General features: G+C 28.2%; 1 protein-coding gene across 2 annotated transcripts in view; it reads left to right on the top strand.

Annotated features, from left to right (window-relative positions):
- The window catches only part of LOC129960469 (carbonic anhydrase-related protein 10-like), a 423,345-nt gene that overhangs the window by 68,554 nt on the left and 331,084 nt on the right, over window positions 1-23,707 (top strand). For both annotated transcript variants that reach the window (XR_008783594.1, XM_056073927.1), the window contains exon 2: window positions 19,044-19,121. Coding sequence is in view for 1 of the 2 variants with exons in the window: in XM_056073927.1 (XP_055929902.1) it covers window positions 19,044-19,121 (78 nt within the window). In the remaining variant the exon portion in view is untranslated. The remainder of the gene's footprint in view (window positions 1-19,043; window positions 19,122-23,707) is intronic.

Raw genomic sequence — 23,707 nt, 5'->3', positions numbered from 1 at the left:
TATTTCTTAGAACTTTAGAAGATACATAATTTATTTTTTCCATTGCTATCACATAATGAATATTTATTTCAGGAACAGCTCGTTTATTCTTAAAATATTCTGTGAAAGCTGAAAATAAAAATTCAAATGAATCGTAATTTGCTTCAACAAATTTATCTTCTCCCAGGACTGCAGCCTTTAAAAAACAATTTATGATCACTTGACAAAACTTGCTTGTTACTTATTAATTAATTCTTAAAATTGAAAATTCTTCACTTTTATTGTCTTGATATAATTTCAATATGATCAATACCTGACTTATAATGACTGACTGAATTTTCTATATTTTAGTTTTCATTCGTTTCATTAGCTTTGAATTTCGATACACTCATGTGTTCTCTTATTATTTATTCTTTACTCCATCATTTTTATGCATTCCTTCTCAAAATCCATGCTCCATCTTTTTCTTCTTTCAGTTTGTGAATAAGGCAAAGACTTTGAGGAGTTCGGAACAATTATACATTTCCTTCATTTATTGATTTATTTTTGGCTGTCTACAAACCTTTCCACATTTGTCAATTTAATTCGACTCTATCATAAATATGATTAAATGGATGTAGAAGAGATTTTTATTTCCTTGTTCCGTTAGAAATGAAACTGTTACACTAAAATGTCTTCGGTAGTTAGTATCAGAATAGAGAGACATGCACGACAGACAGATGTTTAAAGATAAATCTATTAATTATTTCTTCTTCTACCAGAAGATAATTTTACTAGGTTCTCTTTACAGCTGATTATTACGGATGATACTTCAGGATTCCATAAAAAAGAGACGTGTTTACATTCATACGTGAAATGCTCGTTGAGTACAAAATATTATACAATTTTCACACAAATGAAATAGTGCCATGACAAGCAAAAATAAATCAAAATTAACAAGTAGTAGGCTGATTAAAAGAAGAATGTGTTTGAAACAGCATTTCCGTGCATGAATTATAACTTAAAAAATAAATTCGTTAGAGTTGGTGAAATTTTCAAATTAACAAATATTGAAGCGGACAAAATACGTGTGAAAATTATAGCCAAAAATAATTCATTCTTTCATTTAAAAATGTTTCATTCACACTCCATCGTGATGAAAAAGTGTCTTTTTATTTTATCTCATCAATCAAAGAAGAAAATCTTACTCTTATAAATCTTTCTTCTCACCACTCTTAATAAAGAAAAAACATTTCCTTAAAATCTGAAAAATCAAAAACTTTAGAGTGTAACCTACTCTCTTGGATGAAGAGAATGACTCTCTTGGCCATCTCAAAATAAGATGCTGAATTACTATTAACTTTTATATGTCTTCAGTAACGCTCCTGTAACTTCCGAATTAAATAGGATACCGACTATAACGCAGAATAGCTTCCGTTACCTGGGATCCTTTTACTAGCTGCTTAATGGCAGCTCAGTGGATAGCTAGTGAGAAATCCCAAGCTTATTAAATTGCCGTCCTTCCGTGTTTAACGCCCTTTCTAAAGTTTCAAATGAGTTTTACAGCGAAAAGAAACTTGCTTACAGATTTTGTTTTAAAAATTCACAAGAAAAGTTTCTTTGAATAGATTATCTTCCTCACGTTCTGTAGTATCCATGATACATTTAAGGATAAATTACAAAGTATGCTATATATGATAGTTTTACCTATTAACTGAGTTTTTGAAATAAAAACCTTTTTAATGACTTTACAGGCAAATGAAATTCCTTTTGCGATGAAGAGGAAAGCAAAACAGCTTCTTTCATATTTTTCTGTAAATGGAGCGAAATGAGGACAAAAAGTGAAATAGGTATTCAGAAGCCAAGAAAAAGGGTTTCATAAGAAGTCGTTTAAATACATATGAATCTAAAGGTAATTTGAACTTGAACAAATTTATTCAATAAATTTTTGTGAATAAACTGAGTGGAAGAAAAATCTTTTATCGGTAATTTTCTTTCTTTCCTTTTTTCTTTTTTTCCCCTTTTACTTTTGTTCTGATTTTTCCCCGAATTACTTTTATTCTTTAAAGTGAAGAGTTATCTTGAAATTTTGTTTTAAATGCAGTTTTTCTTTGTTTTATAAATTTCTCTTCAAATACTATTTTTATTTCCCTTTGTTTTATTTTTTTAACTCATTCATTTCAAAATTTGAAAGAATCATCCTCGAATTCAATTATTTTCTACTGAGATTTATAGAAATATTCGCTGCAGGTTTATTAAAATATTCTTGTCTGGACAGTCATAAATCAACTCTACGTTTATTCTGTTTATTTGATACTTAACGCAATACAAAAAAGGGTATTAAAACGATTGAACATATTAAAAATGTTGTCGAATTATGTTAATTGTCTTTCGATTGAAAGCATTTTATCCTTTTATTATAAAATGGCCTTCTTTCAAATATTTGTCAAGTATAAGTCAGCTGCTTCAGATTCATTCCAAATTATTGATACATTAAAGTAATTTTTCAGAACCTATCTCACGTTGAAATTATTTATTACATTTTTTTTCATCTGGTTTGTGATTTGTTTTTTTCAAGTATTTTTTTAGAAATACTTTGGCAACAAACTACTCACTTTTCAACTAAAAAAAGAAAAAAAAATCATTTTAGTTTTTACATTGGTAAAATGAAGATCTTTTCACCTTGAAATTTTTCAAAGAAAAAGGAATGTATGCAGCATTATTTGTAATGTTGTTATTTATGTGTACTTTAATATAAGCATTCGAATCAATTTAGCCTTCGTCTGATATCCTACTTTTTTAATAATTATCTTGTCAAACTGTTTTCCATCTACCAATGCATAGTTTTGATTTTGTCGTCCGTAACGCGTCTAGTGCATTCAAGTGAAATTTATTCAACGCGCTTCAAGCGTTCTTCTACATCTTCAAACTTTGAAACGTTTCAAAGGCTTTGTAAATGTTTACTTGTTTGAGTTTTTGTTTTGGTTTGTTCTAATGCGGCGAAACACAGAAATTTTTGCTGACAGGAGAGGGCAGCGAAAGAATTGATCAGACCTAAACATTTATGGCACTCCATTTTAGCAATTTTGTTTTGAATATGCTGAATAGCATGCATAAACTTATAATAGGAGTATAATATACAGGCAATTTGGACCAAAAGAAACTGTGGTTACACAGAAATACCGATTCGTGATATTAAGGTCGCCTTCAACGGATTTTTCTCATTTTATGTAGCAGTCCAAATCAATTTAGGCAACCTTACATCATTTTCTTCTTGAGATACCACTATGGCTGAAAAAAGTTCCAAGGCTCTATCTGTGTTTAAGAATATAATTGCATAAGATACTAATAAATACAAATAAGGCATTTAAACAAAAGTGATTTTTCCCCTTGAAGATCTGATTGCATTTCATTCGCAAACACTAAAGATCCTGTATGATAAAGAAATTTTCTCTCTAGAGCCGGTTTACACCATAATTTAAAAAAATCTTTAACTAAGAGATGCAAATAAATGCACACTTATTTCTTCCGTGAAATTTAGTTTCCGCTATTTTTTTTTCCTAAAATAAGAACATTTAAAAAAAAACTCTACGTATTATGATAACAACTGCATATTTGTTGATACTCAATAAATCTGAAGCAAAATTTAACGATGACTTGTAGATTAATGATTTTGTATAAAAAGTCAAGTTCATAGTTTCCGGAATCTGCCTTACTGCTAAAAAACGTTCAGCTCGTTGCGTGCAGTCATATATTTGTTTTCACACGGAACGGAACACATAGAAATTAAAATGACAATAAAGCTTTTGACCCTATCACGAAAATCATAAATCTTTTACAGTTTCTATTCTTTATGAAATGAAAGACCTTTAAATAACTTTTTAGAATGAAAAAATAGACTTGAACGGCATGAAATGAAATGGACAAGGTCAGAAAGTGTCATGGTATATATGAAGCGTCTGATTGCATCATGTCAAAATGTATTTTTCTTCATTTCGTGTTTATTCTTAAGAATCAGAAATGAAATTAAAATGGAATTTTACAATTGAATGGCATCCTTTATTAGAGTTCCCTTTTTTGCTGAAAAATATCTTCGGTTACTTTGGCAAATTAAAATAAAATGCTAGGAAATAAATTTTTTGACGAGATAGTAACATGATAGAATTTATTTATGAAAGAATTTCATTACACAAAACTATGTTACTCATGTCTACTTCATATTAAATATTATTCCACGATAATAAAATGTGCAGACATCTACGAAAATGAATGATTTATTTCTAATGTATCAAGCGATTGCATTTTTCCATGTAAATCTAATAGTGTCATCGATTTTTATCTTAATAAAATAAAGACATTAATAAAATGGGCATTTTCAATTTCAATAAATAATTTTCCTAAAACTTTCGCAAAAAATCAATAGTAGTTATCTAATAAATTTATTCTGGAAATACTTTGAAAATAAAATAGCATGGATATTTATGCTTATAACTTTTCTAATTCAAATTCATGAATACCTATTCTGAGCGAAAACTACTATTTTACATATATTCTTTTTCAATGCAAATAGCTGCGAAAAAAATTATAAAAAAAATATTTAAGAAATTGCTATTTTTAAACACTAAACATATAAACGATTGTCATGTTATTTTAAAAACATCAGTTTAAAAAAATATATGCTTTTGTCAATCAATAATATGCAACTGTTAATATTTATTTTTAATGAAAATGCATTCTTAAATTTTCCTCAGATGTTTAATGCATACAAAATGATTATCAATAAATTTGTTATAATTAAATAATTATAATTAATAATTAATAATAATAATTATTATTATCCAATAATTTATAAGAAACTCTTTTCTTATCTTTATAATGGAACTTGTTACTTTTTTACGATTGACTTTATTACTTTGTTGTTAAACGATGGGTTATATTTCAAAATGTCAAGCATAATAGCATGCATTCTTCAATTAAACCTATATTCTTTAATTAACGCAATAAATTTAATCTTGGCTTCATTTATCATCTACAGTCTTTTTTTTATAAAAGGTTTAATGATAATTATTATTAATCCATGAAATGCATTTGCTGAGTGAAAGAAAATATATCTAAAAATGTCTGACTTGAAAGGTCACTCTTTTAAACTTGAATTATCCAATAAATTTGAGAGTCAAGCAAAAATGATTCATTTCTGACTTGCATTAATAACGTTTAAAATTTGCACCGTGGACTATTCCAAATGCATGTGGTAAGTGAAATGCATATACTTAAAGATTTTCATAACATTTGATTATAATTGCAGTGAAATCTCCTGTCTAACTCAATATTATTTAGTTACTGAAACCGATTCACTTTAATGTATCATCTCTCTAATAAACCCTTTTGGCAGTATATCAGATGATTCTCTTCTAAATATTTAAATAGCTCTGATTTTATTACGAGGAATTTCATTCATCATCAGTTCAAGGTGTTTCAAAGGAAGAAGATCAAATAACTGAGTATTGAAGAAAAATCGGCTTTTGGTCTCTATTATCGTGCGAAGATCATTCAATGAAATTTTAATGATGTTTCTTCGCCTTAGTCTTAAGAGGTGCCTATTATTCACGAAATGTCATTAACGTCATCCTCGAATAGGCGACTTAACTGAGGATCCTGAAGTTTCTTTGCTGTGAAAGTAGAGACATAAATCATAAAACTTTGTAACGAAACATTCAAGTAAGAAAAATGTTGGAAAATAGGTGAAAATTTGAGAAACTAGCGAACATTTGAAAATGGGTGCGTTATTATCATCTTCTGACTGCCTATATCTCAAACAGTGTCACTTTTATGGCAAATTGGGAGAGTTTCGGCACTTTTTATGGCATTTTTTGCTGCATTTAAGGCATAGAAGCAATTTTCTTTCGAGTCCTTTACGCTTAACATAATAAATCAATACACTGATGTTCATTTTCAGAAATTCTTGAATATATTACAGTCCATATAAAAGGAAAAGTGTAATAAAAAAGATTTGCTCAATACTCAATCATTTTTGTTACCAAATTTCATAACATAGGAATGTATGGACAAAAAGAACATCGTTTCAGAGCTTAGAAGAACAATTTTAAAATAATTTTTGCTTAAAAATAACTTATATATAAAACGGCAAACAAAGTTAAAATAACATGCTATATACATGAAAGATTTATATCGCAATCACAGAAGAATTTGCGGTAAATGTTTGATTTTAAAGAAAGGATAATCAATATAGAATTAAAGACTTGATTTACAAAAGCAACTGTATGCAGATATTAAATTTACAATGCAGAAATTCGTTCCAGAGCATGCTATTCTTTTATAGTGGCATTTCTTAAGCTGTAGAGCCGCCAAAAAGGAAAAAAGAGACATAGGATTTTTAAAAAAAAATCTATTCTATCGATTCTATAAATACAAAAATAAAATCTCACAATTAAGAATAGAATGAGTAAGAAACATAAATGTATAATTATAAGAAGATTTGAGAAATTACCGGTAGACTATGAGTTACCGAATAGAAAACTTTGAAAATTGATGATTTACTGTATTTTAACATGATATGGATTCAATAGAAAACTCGATCCAGTCTTTCAGTAATTAAGGGAAGAAAAGCTATCTGCTGTTAGCTGATACTGGAATGAAGTTCCAGGTGAAACACCGCGGCAATGTATTATATTTAATTCTTCTTTTTTTATAGTTAATTTAGAGAAAGAATACATCTTTTTATATATTACCCAGGCCAATTCTCAAGTTGGCAAAATCAATGGAACACCAAGTAAACATGCACTAATTAAACTGATGTAGTATTTATATTCGTTAATAATCGTAAATTTATTTTCTCGGTTGTCGTTCCACAAATTAATATATATATATATATATATATATATATATATATATATATATATATATATATATATATATATATATATATATATATATATATATATAAGATAAATTTAAACATATAGTTTGTAAATAAGAAATTGATTATAAATTAAAATCATATTCAAAAATAATACAATTCGACGGAGGAGTAAATATTATTTTTTGAACACAAGATTAGGAAAGAAAACTAAGTATTTTCATTTATAGATGTAAAATCAAGACTGAAAGCGTGGGGAAGATATTATTGTTAGAACATATGAATTGCTGTAGAAATATTAAAGAATTTCAGATTTTTAGACACAATAGGTAACATATGTAGGAAGCGTCCAGACAGCAAAGCCCATTCCACTGATAAAATGCAATTTAATTGAAATTGGGAAGGTACATATGGGTTTTAAGTGATGTCAAACAATAAATTTAAACAACGAGGAAAACTTAGATCAAACTATGTCATTTATTAAACACAACCGGGACAAATTTTACCGGAAGAAATAAATTCAAAAATACAAGTAATTAGGACATGGTTTAAGTATATTGTATAGGTAATAAGGGACTAAATCAATTATTCCAATATATGGTAACTTCAAAATATTAAAATGGTGAAAACAATATTTTCGCTGTATGCATATAATCTTATTTCATCCTCTAATAACAACAGAAAAGAAAAGAAGTTTTGTGCATATGTGTGTGTGGGGGGGGGGGATCATAGGTGGGAAAAATGGCTTTTACGTCTATGAAATATCAGAGAAGAATCTGCGCCATTTGCCGCATGTAATATAATTTACGCGCAGGCACAGAGAAAGTATTGGAGATGGAACTTTCGATACCATCTATTAGACTACTGGTTCAGCTTTGCAAATTCTCGTCATTTTTTGAGATGAAATTCTACTTATAAAAATCCTTAATAGAAGATCTATATAGTTTGCAATCTTTCAATATAAAATATTTAAATGGACACAAAATCAGGCTGAATTTGTTAAGCGTCATTTCAGACATTCGGTCTGTTTACATACGAAACATTTAAGACAACGCTGACTTTTTTGGAGTTGGGTAGAACGAAATAATGAGTTGAAGTCGATCACTTTCGGTAATTAATCTAAATCGTCCGAAACATGAAAGGGCAAAACGAGATTATTGAAAAATTTCTCATAAGAAGATACAATCAGAAAGGACGAATTAGAGATGTAAAGCTAGGCTTACAAGCTACAGAAACATCGCCAATTAATTTCGTCTCTTTGAAGTATAGCTACCCCTCAGAATGCTCTATCATTATTGCTCGAGTATGATTTAAACCAATATGATAAAAATAATATGGTTTCTTGTATTAAAATGTAATTAATCGAAGTTGATTGATATGACAAATTTATTCTTATTAATACTCGCTCTCCTTGGAGATTATTTCAATGTCATGAAACAATTTTTGTAAAATGTATGTTATTAAAAAAAAAGAATTAAATGCAATTTTTATTTTTAAACATTTCAGAATTATATGCTTTTTGTTTTCTAACTTTTACATATATATCTCTTTACTATTAGAATAATTTCATTTTAGAAATTGATGTTTTAGTTTTTCAGGAATTGATAAAAAGCTAATTTCAGAGGTTCATACAATTTGGAATAATTTAAATTTCTTTACTGGCGAGCGAGCGAAGAGAGCTTGGATCTCGTAGTGATCCTAAAAGAATCACAGCGTGATTGCGGGAGTGGATGAATGGGGAGATCAGGGAAATAACCTCCTAATATATAAATAAATCTAAAATTGTATGTAGTGAAATCTTATTTTGAGTATAAGCATTTGATAAGCACAAATGATACGTGAATCGAATGTTTCCATTTCTACAGCTGTCTTGTGATAATGCGAAAATGTATTTAGTCAAATCCATTTATATGGTTTATCTTAAACATGTTTCTTTCTTTCGTTATAAATCCTCTGCCGAAGAATGTTCTGAAGCAGTCGCCCTCTCTGTTTATGATCACTTGTTCATTTGGTAAGAATGATTTGTTTCTGCACGCCTGGTTGGTTTAAGGAATTTTAAATTATACTGCATATATATTAAGTTGGGATTTCCAAAATTTTAATTCAGTCTACTTATATGTTTGGGCAAAAGAATTTTCCTGAGTTGTCTTCGTTGCGAAGTTACGTAAAATTCCTGTAGCAGGCCAGCTCCTTGTTTATAACCTCATGTTTATTTAAAAAATATGATTTGTTTATGTACACCTGGTTTGTCTAAAGACATTTGAATCACCCTACCCCTATATTAAGTTAAGCTGGTGTGAAGTCTGATTATATTTTGGGCAAAAGAGTTCTCCTTTGTTGACTTCATAATGAATAATGAATTATGAAGAATGCTGACTCAGCAAATAATGATTAAAATGCATTTCATATAAAAGCCGATTCAATTTTTTATACCCAGCCTTCTTCCTAGCTTTAAACTCTTGTAGTTTTTGGTCTCGTAATGTTTACATCTATACCTCAATATATATATACATATTTATGCATGTATATATATATGAATACCATGTTGTAGTAAATATATTAGAAAACTCTTTCATAAATATGAAATTCCTGGTTACCGAAGCTATAAGTATATCTTATTTCTTTCCATTATTTTATGTGTCTTCCGATTTACAAATGATGAATATAAGATCTACGTTTTCTTTCTCTTTCTGTTGGATACTCAAGAAAGTGGTATTTTTTCCAAGTTGCTAACACTGAACAGAAAAACCATGACCAAGCAATTCCCTAAATAGCGAGTACGAATAGTTCGCATTAGTTGTTAGGATAGTTCGCACAATTCTGAGCAAGAGCTAATTTAATCCAGGTCCTGTGCAGCGCTTTCAAAGACTATAAATATATGATTAACCATAATGGGTAGGTCTTGCTAAGTGATATTTAAAGAAGAATGTGATGACATTTTATTTGCATCTTCTTCATTGTTCACAAATGAGTCAGGCTTCACATTAAAAAAATTAAGTCAATGCGCATATATAGGAGACTGTAAACCTCATTGTTACACGAAAAGCATACGTCTCTGTTTTAACACGGCATTGCAGGAGATCACTTAATAGATTTATTTATCATGCCTATTCATCTGACAGAATAAAGGCATAAAATATTTCAGATAGAATTTTACCAAAACTTTAACGAATCCAGCAATTGCTATGCCAAGATACGTAGTTCCGAAATGAAGGAAAATTTGGTTCATATATGAAAGTAATGTTTAACGAATAGTTGATTGGGAATGCTCGAAGAATGGCTAAACCTTTTTTCGCCTTGAATACTTTTTCTGGACATATCTGAAAGCTATAGTTTTCAAGACATTTCCAGAAAAGGGGTAATGACTTTGTGGTTGTAATAGTCTAGAAAGTTTTAAGAAAGTCCGTCACTCCATTCTTCAACGGCATTTAATGGTTCTCGAGTACAATACTGAATATAATCTGTGGTCTTTGTGAGTTTCACAAATGGGCAAATTCTTTTTGCTGTTCTTTCAATACCCGCGTTTTCTGTAAGCAAACAGATAATAATTTCAGTTATAGATTTGATTTCTTTATCGAGCCTGAATCTCTTTTGAAGTAGTAAATATATTCAAAATTTTACAGTCGGTTTGAAACATCTACAATAATACAATGGAACAGTGATAAATTCTCGATTTAAAGTAATTTAAAATATGATAGCAAATATTGCATATATAAATTTTTTTTATTAATTTAGCAGTATTCCTAATGACAAAAAGTATAAAGAGATAAAAAGGAAATCTAATTAGGATTTAAGAGTCTGATATTCATCTTCTTTTATCATATATTGTAATGAAAAATATTTCTTTAGGCGCCTATAGAGAGTTGTTTTAATGATCAATATTGAATTATTTATTTTATCAATATAAAAAAAATCGGTTGCTTGAGTTATTTTTATACCATCTATAAAAATGTGGACACTATTTCAGATGGAGTAAGTATCAAATGCTAAGTAGTGTTTAAAAATCCTTTTTCTTTCTAGCTCAGTTGCTGGTATTTCCTTTCCATGCAAATGAGAACATTTTGATATCACTTTTAATGCAAAGCAAAATTGCAAAACCTTCCCATTTACAAAATAATTGTTTTAACACTATACAATTGAAACCGCTTTCGATTGCAAAGCTTAATGTGGAACGCTGCAATCCCCTTAATAAATAGGTACAGCATAAAAGTGAATTTCCATCCAGTAAACTTCTGAAGCGGTAATTGTACTTAAAGGAATATTGTTCTTTCTAGATGCAGTTCAAAAAGAGCTCGGATAACAATGAGTCCAAATATTGTCTGTTCTAAATCAACGATTGGAATAAAACAGCCGATTCTCCCCTTTACAGTGCATTAGGTTCCATCTGTAAAAGCTGTTTTATTCCCTTTTCTTCATTTTTTGGAGCATCTACTTCTCCTGTCCATTCATTTATAGCGAAGCATTTGCATTTATTTAAAAAATAGAAGCCGTCATTTTTTTCGCTTCAACAAATACTTCGGCTCTCTTATCAAAATGTCTTCTTTTTGCTTTTCAGCACTTTCTGTTTCTCTTCATGCTATTTCTTTCTTAAGTTTTCTCTTTCCCATTGTTTATTTCTCAGTTGAGTCTCCTGTGATTAGAAGAAGAAAGTGACAATACATATATGATAATCAGATAACATGTATTTGAATAAAATATTTCATTTTAGTGCTTCAATGCTATTTTTGGCACCTTCTCTCACTTTATTTTAAGTCTATTTTTTGTGGTTAACATTTATAAGTTCGATTCAACTTGTATCCAAAATTTCAGATTTGTTATGTCTGATAAAAGGGGCTTATTTTTGGAAATGCTATCTTAGCGTCAATTCTGAAAATTGCTCAACCATTGCTCAATTTAAATTATTACTTTAAATTTATTAAAAGAAGCCTCCACTAAATTTTAAAAATTATTGAATCAAAAATAATTTTTATCGAACACGGAATAAAATTCAAATTTATGAAAGAACTGATTCAATTATTATTTATGTCCTTTTTTGTTAAAGGAAAAAAACTATCAATAGCATATTATTTAAAATTAGAGAACCACAAACGAATTAATTTTTTCATCTTCTGCTTTTCTTAATTATTTATAATGTCAAAAATTGATTGTTTCGCTGTCGCTAAAAAATAAATTATTTTATTTTGTCTTAAGATATAAACTGAAATCGTTTTTATTACATTCAGATATTCCAACTAATAAATTTTTTGCGTTAATAAATTAAAAGTAATTTGCAAAAACATGAACTATATGAGTTCACATCATGTTTATATGTTGCCAAATATCTCTTAAAATCGACATAGACAATATGTTAGATAAATAAAAATAATAAAAAAATAGTAAAAACACTTCAGTAAAAGTATTTACTAAAATAAATACTTTTTTGACATTTTTAATTCAAACTACTTCCTTCTAATCAACAAATTCTTTTTGATTAAAAATAATTTTTATAAAATGTTTACTGTCATACCGATGAAATGAGTTCAGGTATAACGAGCGGGTGTGGAAAAGCAGCAATCTGCATAAAACAGTCAGTAATTTTCGAATTCCTTATTGTAATGGCATACTGATTTTTTTTAGTCTTTTACATCATAAGCAATATTTTTAATTATATTTTTCGACTCGAAATTATTCTTTTATTAAGAATTAGCATATTTGGAACTTTGTGTTCGATTCTACTTATAGAACCTTTTTTTTAGTTTAGGAAGTTTACCTTACTTCATTATTTTTGTTATTTAAATTTCTTGAAAATTGATGATACATTGTCTAATCTTATTTCTAAGGAGCATAAGTCTATACCTGGGAAGGCTAATTAATTCTATTTTCCGTTTTAGAGCAATTTATGCATAGTAGAAAAAATGATCTAAATCGATATAGTATGTTTAGATAATGGTTAACCTTTTATGTGTTAACTTTTTGAGAAACAGGAAATAAAATTAAGAATTTCTTTATCATGTTAAGAAAATCCAGTTATTCTTTTATCATGAGTGCCTGAAAATAGGAAAAATTTAACCATTGTAATATACATATTAAGTAAATATATACAAACATTCATATGAATTTTACTAAGACTTTAAGTAAATAACAGTTTAATACAATTACTTAACTACTTTTCCTAAATTGTTTTATCATTCAGCGGTTTTCCCACTTTAAAAAGTGCGTTTAATCATATCATTCATATTTCATAATGTTCATTTTCCTGTTGTTCATGCAATTTTTAATCTTCAGTCAGACATATTTTTAAAATGCATTTCAATTTGCACCTTAAATTATTTGCACATCAGATGAAATACTGGAATGAAATTTTAAAGAAGTCATTTCAGGAGAGTAAATTACAGAAGGTTTCTAAACTGTTTTCTTCGACTTTTAAAGTAGTTGACCAAGAAATTCTCTTCATGAGATGTTATGAAGGCTTTTCCAAGTTTTGAATCTTTCTCATTTTATAAAACTTCAGTAGAGAACCGAATAGTAATACAAGTGTCACACAACACACCACTTCCAGTTTCAAAGGAGGCAGTGGAAATTCCTTCATTTTCAAAAGAAGGTGAGGAAGTGTTTGGAATTTCAAAAGCTGTCGTATCTCCTTTAGAAACATTAAATTGGATATTTTCTCAATATTTTCATCTCCAGCATGTGAACTAACAGTAAACTCCAGTGAAACTAAAATGGCATCGAAATAATCAATAGCGAAAAGAAAACAGTAGAAGTTAAAAACAGGTGAGGTTCCAATTGCAGTTATATTAAAGCTTGTTTTCGCACTTTCAGAGCATAGAAATAAGGGAGCATGATATTCGCCAAAAACTATTATAGTTATGAAACCTCATACTGCAACTCAGAAGAAAGGCGAAGAAAGAATGAAAAATAGAAGCATCAACTTCAGATAAAAACATTCAGTGTTTGTTGGGACATAGCAAAAAGTTAAAGAAACATTTTGTAAGAAGAAAAGGGCTTGATTATGGTATCAAGTTCTATCATGTATTTTAACCATTAATTCACTTTAAAAAAGCATTTATTGAGAAAAATTGATACAATTTATATCTATCAAAATATTTTCCATAATTTTCTACAACTTTTTCCCATTTTCGTCTAATAAGTCTTGCAACTGATTGACTTCATTTTTTTTTTGGTCCTACAGGCCATACTTTGTCATTGACATCGAAATGACCACTCTTAAATCATTGAAACCAAATCCGAAAATTTGGATATGACAGAACAGCATCACCGTAAGTTTCTAAAAGTATCTGATGGGCTTCGGCAGCAGATTTCTTCAAATCAAACATAAAAAGCAGTGGATGTCGAAAACACAATTTGGTGCGTCCCATGTTTGAGGTCTTTATGCATTGAATAACTCAATAATACAAAATGGAAAACTTTCAAAATGATAATAATTAAGTAATAGTAAATTTGTAAATCCCAAAACCACTATTTCGCATGTTTACCAATAGATGTTGCTGATTAAAAAGCATGCAAGCATATAATAATAACCTTTTAAATCTCCTCTAGGAGAGAAACTTTTCCAGGCAATTTATTATTAAAAATGAACGAATTATCCAGATATTACATGAACCAATATTCGTTTCTATGGAACATATAATATGCGATATTTAAATTAAATGCTATGTCAATATGTTTAATAAAGCACGCATTGTCTATTTTCCAGTTGAATTTAATGATAAAAAATTTTTTTGAAAGTCATTTCCTTTTTTCCATCTATGATTATCTTACCCCACACCATGAGGTAAAATAATCTTAATAACAAGCTTAAAAAATAGTGATTACTTAGTTTCATTGCTTAAAAAACAAGCAAATAAAGTTATAACTACTTTCATATACTTATGTTAAAATATTTTTAAAATGGTGTAAATAATGAACGTAATTTAGGAAGTGAAGCCTACCAAAGTTGAAAACATTGAATTTTTATGGCCATATCGCATTACTTTACCCTATTATTTTAATATAAAATCCCTACGACAGGAACTTCAAGTTTATTATTAAATTATGTATTGGTTTGGTAGTTAATTTCAATATTCAAGATTTTCAGCTCAATAAAGGCAACGTGTTTACAAATTACAAACTCTGCGGCAAGTAAAAGAACTGAAAATTCGTTTAGGAAAAGAAATGAGACTATTCAAATTAACAGTATGAGACAAAGCTTTATTTATATGCTTTTAAAAGTTGCATTTTACAGATGATTCACACACATAAAACGTTTTTAGAAAATAAAAATAGCAGTCCATATAATAAAGTTATTCAGTTCATTCAGTGCATTAATTGATATACGTATGTAGATACCATTTTCATATTTTCATCCAAACTGCAATTCTTAGTTACATCATTTTTTAAAACATCTCAGTTTTATTCCAATATTTTAAACATAACTGAAGAAAATATTCAATTAAATGTGCACTTAATAGTGTGATTTTGCTCACAACCGTTCACTTATGGAGTGACTTTATTTGAACGTTTTTGTAAAGTAAGAAATGAATGTTGTTTGATATTTCTGGTGAAGTTTCCAAAGCATTTTGGACGAAAAGTAATAAATGTCAAGGCATTGTTACGAAAAGGATAACAAAATTCAGATTATCCAGTGTCATAACCGTCCTATTTTAACATTTCATTCTAAATTAAGGATTTTGTTGAATTAAATCAATTAAATTTGCAAAATGTAAAATAACCATCTTCATATGTGTCTCTTTTATCACGTAGTATATGTATAATTCTTTGGAACATTAACTTACCATTTGGTCTTTTGTCAGAAAAAATATCATGGATAAACAAAGGAGCACAGAAAATAACAAGGACGAAAAATAAATGGGGCTTCATGATGTCTTAAATTTTGTTAAAGAATATTTATATATATGTAATACAAATAAATCATCTTCAGTAATATAGCATTTTCTTTGTTTGAAATAAGTAAAGAAAATAAATTTAAAAAATGTAAGTGATTGCTCGCATTTTATTGAAAATCCCTTAAATAAAAGGGACAAAAAATTGGCTTTTTCTTTTGCCACATTGAAAAATATAAATAAATAATAAAACTTTTACGAAATAAATAATATCATTTCTTATTTCAAAAAAGATAAAACGTGACATGTGGACTAAAATTTAATAGCTTGAAAATAAATAGTCAAATAAATAAAAATAAAGGAACATAAATATTTATTGGCAACATCGTGTAAAAATTGATCAAAAAATTCCAGTAGCTGCACGTGCTTTACATCTTTTGATTTGGATATTTATTCTTTATCTTTGAAGCGCCATCGTGAGAGAACATTTTTGTTCTGTCTCTGTTCTACTTATAAAAGTAAGAATTATTTCTTTAAATTGTATTAAATTTATTCGCAGCAATATGTTGGTGACTGAAGCTGATACTATTTTCCTGAACAATAATGAACAAACAAGAGCTTTATTTTAGTAAAAAAAAATATTTGATATCATTTTTAAAAATGTCTTTGCACACTAGGATATAAAAAAATTATAGTCCATTCACATGAACTGAATGGATATCAGGATAATCTTTCTAATCGTGTGGGGGCGATCATCATCATGAAAATGCTGTACCTTAAACCAAAGCTTATCAAAATATAATAAATTTGATAAATATGCGAAAAGGATGTAAAATATATGATGCAGCAATAGGAGGTATTAAATCAAAATGTTTACTCTGTAAACAAGAAATAAATTCATAAATCTATCCAGAAGTAGAAGATCGAGTTTCTGCACTTGAAATACAAATTAGAAAAATCAATGCCACTTTGTATATTGTTTCAGTTGATGTATACTGCTTTATAAAATTCATTGTGATTCGAAAAAACAATTTCTTAGAACCATTTCCATTTTTAAAATACGATATTAAATACTCGAGTTATTGACATGTTCTATTTTTTGCTGAAAATTGTACAATATATATGGATTTATTTGCAAGTGCGATATTCCAATAACCGCCTCTCTTTTGATGATGATATCGCAGCACCCCTAACTGCAATTGAATTAGTGTGCTCGCGTAAGAACTCTGTTTGCTGTATGTATATTTTTTGAAGCCTTGACTCATGGACTTCGTTATTTCCATTAGTTAAAGGGTGATTAGTCATACTAATTCTGACATAATATAACATATAAATTCTATTTTCAATGCAAGAATAAATGATATTTCCGCGAATCTTTTCTATTAATTTTAATAATAATAAAGATAATTTAAAATTCTAATCCTCACAATTATTTATTATTATTGGGTTTATATTCAAACCGTTTCTACAAATATTTCATCGTTTGTTTGTAATAAATTTGTAAAAACAGTGGCATACGCATAAATATTATTTCTGGATCAATGTCCTCTGCAGTTCCTGTACTTTTGAATACAATGTTATTCATTAGTACTTTATATTCTGTTTAGTTTAATTTTACATCAATGAAGCAACTAAAAAGACTTCAAAAGTAATATTTATTCATTTTTAAATTAAATTTTTAAACATGTACATGTGTTAGGGATGGAAACGTAAGTAAGATTAGTGAAAATTATTTTAATAAAATATGTCTGATAATTAATAAAACTTTGAAAACAGAAAAAAAAAATCGAATAAATATATGGAATTTTACATACAATGCTTTTAAAAATGATAATACAAATTCTTAAGATTAGTCAAGTAAATGCGAAGAGAAAATAGGATCGCTAATAGCTTCCTGAATTCAGATCTATATTAATACTTTGAGATCAAATCACTCAGCTGTCACATTCTGCGGTAAGAGGCTATTTCATTTTCTTCATTTGGTTAATCTTTGGCTTCTAATTGGTAAAAAATTTTCAGCGGTAGTAAATAAAACATTTTTTCAGCGAAACAAATGACCTTATAAGCAGACTTAAACTATTGACGTTCCATTTAGAACAGTTTCAAAGAATATATTTGAAATTTTGTCAAATACCTTTTGCATTTATGGAGCACATTTGGATTGGAAGTTTGATCTTTATGAAATTACAAAGCAGGTCAATTATATCATTGAAATATTCAATAATTATATTGCCTGAAGCAAATGAAATCAAATGAATTAGAAACAACATCCATCTTTGGAAATTCCAGAAAATTAAAATACTCTTGAAAATAATATCATATATACTAAAGAACGTTTCGAAATTCCAGCAGAAATATAATCAATTTGAGAACTATTACAATTGACATTTTAATTTGTAAATACAGTGTATCTAGAAATAAAATTTTATTCATTGGTATGATATCTGCACGTAATCATTTCAATTCTCTAATAGTGGATATGTTTATATTTATGAAAATGATTACTCAGGAAATGTTAAGGCTTAATTGCTACACTATAAATCATTCCATAGCTCTACAAATTTCGTTACATTCAATGGATCCCTAAAACATGTTATTTGATATGTTTATACAACTAAATCAGGAGACTTTTTTGTTTATAGTAGTGTATAATTGAAAATTATTCTAATTTAAATTCTTTCTTTGATCATGGGAAGTAGAATATAGTCGTATTTATCAATTTTCAAATGTCCGTAGTAAACTATTTTATCTTCTGTTAATTTATGTTACTGTTTTATATTCTGTTAAATTTCTTTCTATTCATAACTTCAGAATAAAAATATTTATAAAAACCCTGAGCATATAATGTAGTCGAAATCTTTTTTAAATGTTTGATTGATTTGACTTCAAGGTATTTGAGTGTTTTAACTTTCTTTTCTTTCTTCTTTTATTCTTTAAGAATACAAAAATTTAAACAGAAGACCATAAATATTTTAATCAATGCTCAAATTTTAAATTTCAACAGATGAGAAGAGAGAATGCATCGCTGACACTTTTATATCAATTACTAAATAAAGACAAAAATAACAGTTTCCTCTTTGAATTAGAATGTTGACTTGTAAATTTAAACATTATTTATGCAAGTACGAAACATTTAATACAATATAAAATGTTCTGAATATTTTTCATTATATTGAATTTACATAGAAAAATTATAGCATTTTGAAGAAGGTAATAGCATAAACCATCGAAATTAGAAAGCAGTTTTCTGATTATTTGAACTTAACGGTAACAATACTTATGAATAGAATGAATGAAAAAATATTTTAGAAGTAATATTTTTAAATAAAGTCGATATACTTCCATTTTCCTTTTCCCCATTTTCCTTATTCTCTCTATGCTTCCAGGATGCAGTTGTGTTTGGAATTGCCCAAATCGAAATCCCCAGTGCATGGCAGAAAACGAGATGATACAAGATGGTGGCGGTAAGTAGCATACATTTCTATAAATAAAAGTAAAAGCTTTATCTCCTTCATTTAAGCAAAATTATATTATGAAAAGCAGATGAGCAAAATATGATCAAAAGCGCACAGTTGTTTTTCTAATTACCAGCAGCAAATCGTACATTACTGTTAAGAATTCATTAATAAAACTGTACATTTTCCGTTCTATATCATTTAATAGTGACAGAAAAGAACCCCCCCCCCCCAAACATTATAGGTAATCAATTTAATTTGAATGATTGAATAGCTACCACTTTTAAACGCTTAACATCTTCTGGCACTTAAACGGTTATTGAGCGTAGTTTATATCAACTTATTGACTATAAATTACGAGTTCGCTTATAGGAATCTATTATATATTAATGAAGAAAGTTCTTATTGTTTTAACAAATTTTGAACCTAAAAGATCAAATTAATAATCAAAGAACGTAAAGAGAATGAATGAGAAAGCGTATTTTCCAACACTTGATGCATTATAATATATATTTCTATGGTTTACCTTATTATGAAATAGTTAACACTTTAAGAATTTCTGATACTTGGATTCAACCATTATTCATCAATAACTAGAAACATTCTCCCATTTCTTTTTTCAAAGCAGCTTTACTTTCTGCTTGCAACTCAATATTATTAAACTTTTAAAAAATTATTTATGAGTAGTATTACCAATTTCCAACGCAATGACTTTGCGATCGAAACATATTTATAGCACTTTTGAAGGATATTAGAGATTTTATAATTTGAAATAAAAGATTACAGGTGAATATAAAGCTTTAAAGTAAATGATCATTAAAATTTACATTTGCATGTAGTCATTACCTGTTGCTTGCAAATATTTCTAGCATAAAAGTATTTTAAATATTTCCATATCTACAAAAAACAAAATGGATGTATCATAAGATATCGAATGCTTATTCATTCAATTCAATACATTTATATCTGTGCTCAAAATGTGATGCCTAAGCGACTGTTGCGTAAAAGAATATGACGCCATTCAAACAGAAAGATGATTTCAGTGCTAAAACAATTTTGAAAACCAGTCTTGATAAATTGCATTTATGAGGGTTTAGAGTCCTCGTATCAAATCACACAAGGAAAGCATTGTTCCATTCATTTCTAATTAGTTACTTAATTTATTCGTTATAATTAATTCAATATTCTGTACAAATAGATAGAAGGTAATAAATTATTCTGTAACTTGTTTAAAAATTTTCTTTTGACAGGTTATGAAGCTACAGAGCTGGGCGAGATAAATTTAACAATATCTTGCTAATTATAAGAATTATTCAGTTATCTGATTCATTTATTTTTAGGTGATAAAATGATGATGATCGAATACTTTTTCAGATATATTAATGTCTTTATTTTATCAACAAAAAAAAATTCAGGTCCACTAAACGAATAACTAAATTCAATATTAATAGAAAGCAGCTAAACGTACTACACAATTAAAAAGGTCTAGAAAATTGTAAAACTTTTATTTAGAAATCTCAGATTGAAAAAAAATATACAAATTTGTTCCTTTTCTTACAATAAAGTAAAAACTGAACTGCAATTTAAGGAAGAAAATGTATGAATATCTAAATAATTATTAACAATTTTAAATTCTCCCAAAATTAAGAAGCAGGAAAGAAAGAAGAATGGTAAATAACCCTCGAAACGCTTGTGCATCACTTTAGCCCTTTTGTAGGACCACAAATTTATTCATTTAAGATTCAAATTCACAGTGTGTTTATAAATTTTACTTTAGAAAAAAAAGGACAATGAGCGATTACTAAAAATAGGCAATTTCTGATGATCAATGTAAAGCAAAAAGTCCATTTATCAATGATTCTTGCAAATGACTGAAAGGAAGCTCATTCTAAATGTCAAAATCAATTATTGACAGTCCATGGGTCTGTTTGCAGTGCTTCATATTTCAAAAATAATTCCATAAAAAGATCGATTTCATATTAAGTTAGCACTTTGAAATTTCTTAAGAATACTTTAGTCAAGTGTCTTAGGAATTATTTGACTCAGAAGAAGACTATTGAAGAAGACAATTAAGAATTAGAAAAAAAGCAGATGTCATTTTTTTTATTCCTTTTTCCTGAAACACAGCCTTTGCAAAGTAACAGCATTGCTCATTTGAGAAACGAAAAAATTCCACAAAAGTTTTATAATTTAAGCGTTGAAACCAGTTAAATGGCAGGTACATTATTAAAAAACTGTGATAAAGTATTTTATTAAAGCTTCAGTGGGGAAATGTGATCCATTTCGACAAGATTTCTCTTATAAATCCTTTGCTATGCATGAATTGGAATTTCTACAAGCTATGTCTGCAACAAAGCGCTAACGTTTTCAGATTCTTTTAAAACTCGACTGTACTTTGCAAGATCAATATATGTGTAAAAACCTGGTTTATAAACCCAGGAAAACATTTTCGTTAATGAATAATGGTGTATTTCTACTTTGCTATTGGTTGAAAACCATACAGAGAAAATCATACCTGAAGAACATTCAGTGAAAATCTTCATTTCATTTCCTTAAACGGTTTATATAAGAATACAAAATAAACAGACAAGTTATAGAAATACTTTTTTTTTCCACCATTATTTCCTTCTCTACTTCATTACTTAAAATGAATCATGTGTTTCAAAGAAAGAATATTTTCATCAGGATGCTTCAACTTGAGTATAAATGCAAATTCTAGTTATTTGAAAATAAGCTAAAAGATTTTTTCCTGTCTATTTCAAGTATTTATACTTTATTTATCCCAACTGAAATGAAACAAATATTTATTTAACCAAAATTTTATATTGGCTGTGAAAATTTGAGTCGTATTCTCTGCTCAAAAATTGGGTGTTGCTGGTAGACTTAGGGATTTTTTTCTATTTTTCGTAAATTCTTTGAAAAGCGTAAGAGATATGTAAGCATAAGAGAAACACTATAAAAGATTCTGACATTTCAGCATCTCAGCTCTTTAATTTTGATATACTTCGGAAATTTTTACTATATCACAATTCAATATACAGTAGACTCCCGATTATCCGCGGGCGGGTTATCCGCGGTGCGGATTATCCGCGCCTACCGCACAAAGGTTTTTTTTTTTTTTTTTTTTTTTTTTTTGACTGATTTTTTCCAAAAGGTGCAGTTTTACAGTTATGCTTTTGTAATTACATAATACATTACAGTATTAAAACAGTACATATGTATTAATTTTTCTTGTATCCTTGACGCATCTCGTAAATACAAAGCACTTTTCCGTTTTCATTAACAAAATGCATTTTAGGTTAGTTTTGAGTGATATACTAAAATATTAAGCTTTAGTTAAACATTTCCTGCTGTTTATTTTACGTTTTAGTGTATATAAAACGATTTTTCAAAGTTGGAATGACTGTTTTCTTTTTTGCTATACCCAGTTTTTAGCTTTTTTCGGATTATCCGCGATTTTTGTTATCCGCTGCGGCCGCGCCACCCAATTCCGCGGATAATCGGGAGTGTACTGTATCACTATATTTTTTCAAGGCCAAGTCTAAAACTTTGTAAAAAAATATTTCTTTAATTTTAAAATTTACTTTATTATTTTTCGAAAAGATGTTGTTCTTTTAGCGAGCACAATCATATTTTAGAAGTATATTATTTATTACAAGATATCGACTAGAAATTACATTGCTCGCTTTATATTAGAAGTTCTATTTTTCAAAGCCATATAACTCTTGAAAATTTCAACAGGAATGCTTAAAAATTTGTTTATAATCTAATTTAATGGGGATAAATCGATTCCACAGAAAAAATTCGATAAGTGTAATAAAAAAATTTCTACGTAGGATTTAATGAACTATATTCATTAACATGTTTAATTAATTTGCCAATTTGAATAAATCTGCCCCTTTGAGTCATTTCTATTGATACCAGTTTTGTGAAGATATGATAATAAATGTTTCATTTAAAGAGACATTAACGAATGTACACAACTTTAAATGAGTATTAATTTTTAACAAATGCTTTAGCAACTATCACATTTTCTAAAACACATTACCATAAAATATACTTTATGATATAAAATTAATTTTTAGCTTATTATGTCTTGCAAAGAATTGAATCATGATTTCAATTTATGGAATTAAATGTTGAATTGCTCCTCATTTTTCTGTTTGTGGAGAAAGAATTAATAAAAATTCAAGTAGCAATTACGTGCGTTTGGTGATAAATCAGCTCTGTTGTACACATGAATGTAGCACTTAAGATAGAACGTAAAATCTTTCATGCGTAAAATAATAGACTTTGAATCCGCTAATTGTATCAGAATTTAGAGATACAGGCGTCATAAAGTTCATTACATTCCTCCTGCCCTTTTTGTACCCCACCATTCACATGTTCACCATTTCTCATATGCAAAACGTCTTATGTGGATGGTAAACTTTTTTCACATTTAGGAATTATATTAAAGTGTTTTAAGTTAATTGTCTGCTGCGTTTAGTCCATTTTTTCTGCATCTGAGCTCATAGATAAAATTCCAGTAATATTCATTGTTCTGATAAATCAGCAAAGTATGAAAGAGGGTTTTATCTGAATTCTTTGAAATT

This window comes from Argiope bruennichi, chromosome X2 (assembly GCF_947563725.1).
Source record: "Argiope bruennichi chromosome X2, qqArgBrue1.1, whole genome shotgun sequence".
NCBI lineage: Eukaryota > Metazoa > Arthropoda > Arachnida > Araneae > Araneidae > Argiope > Argiope bruennichi.
The sequence above is the reverse complement of the archived record's forward strand: the minus strand, read 5'-3'. Positions and strand labels throughout refer to the sequence as shown.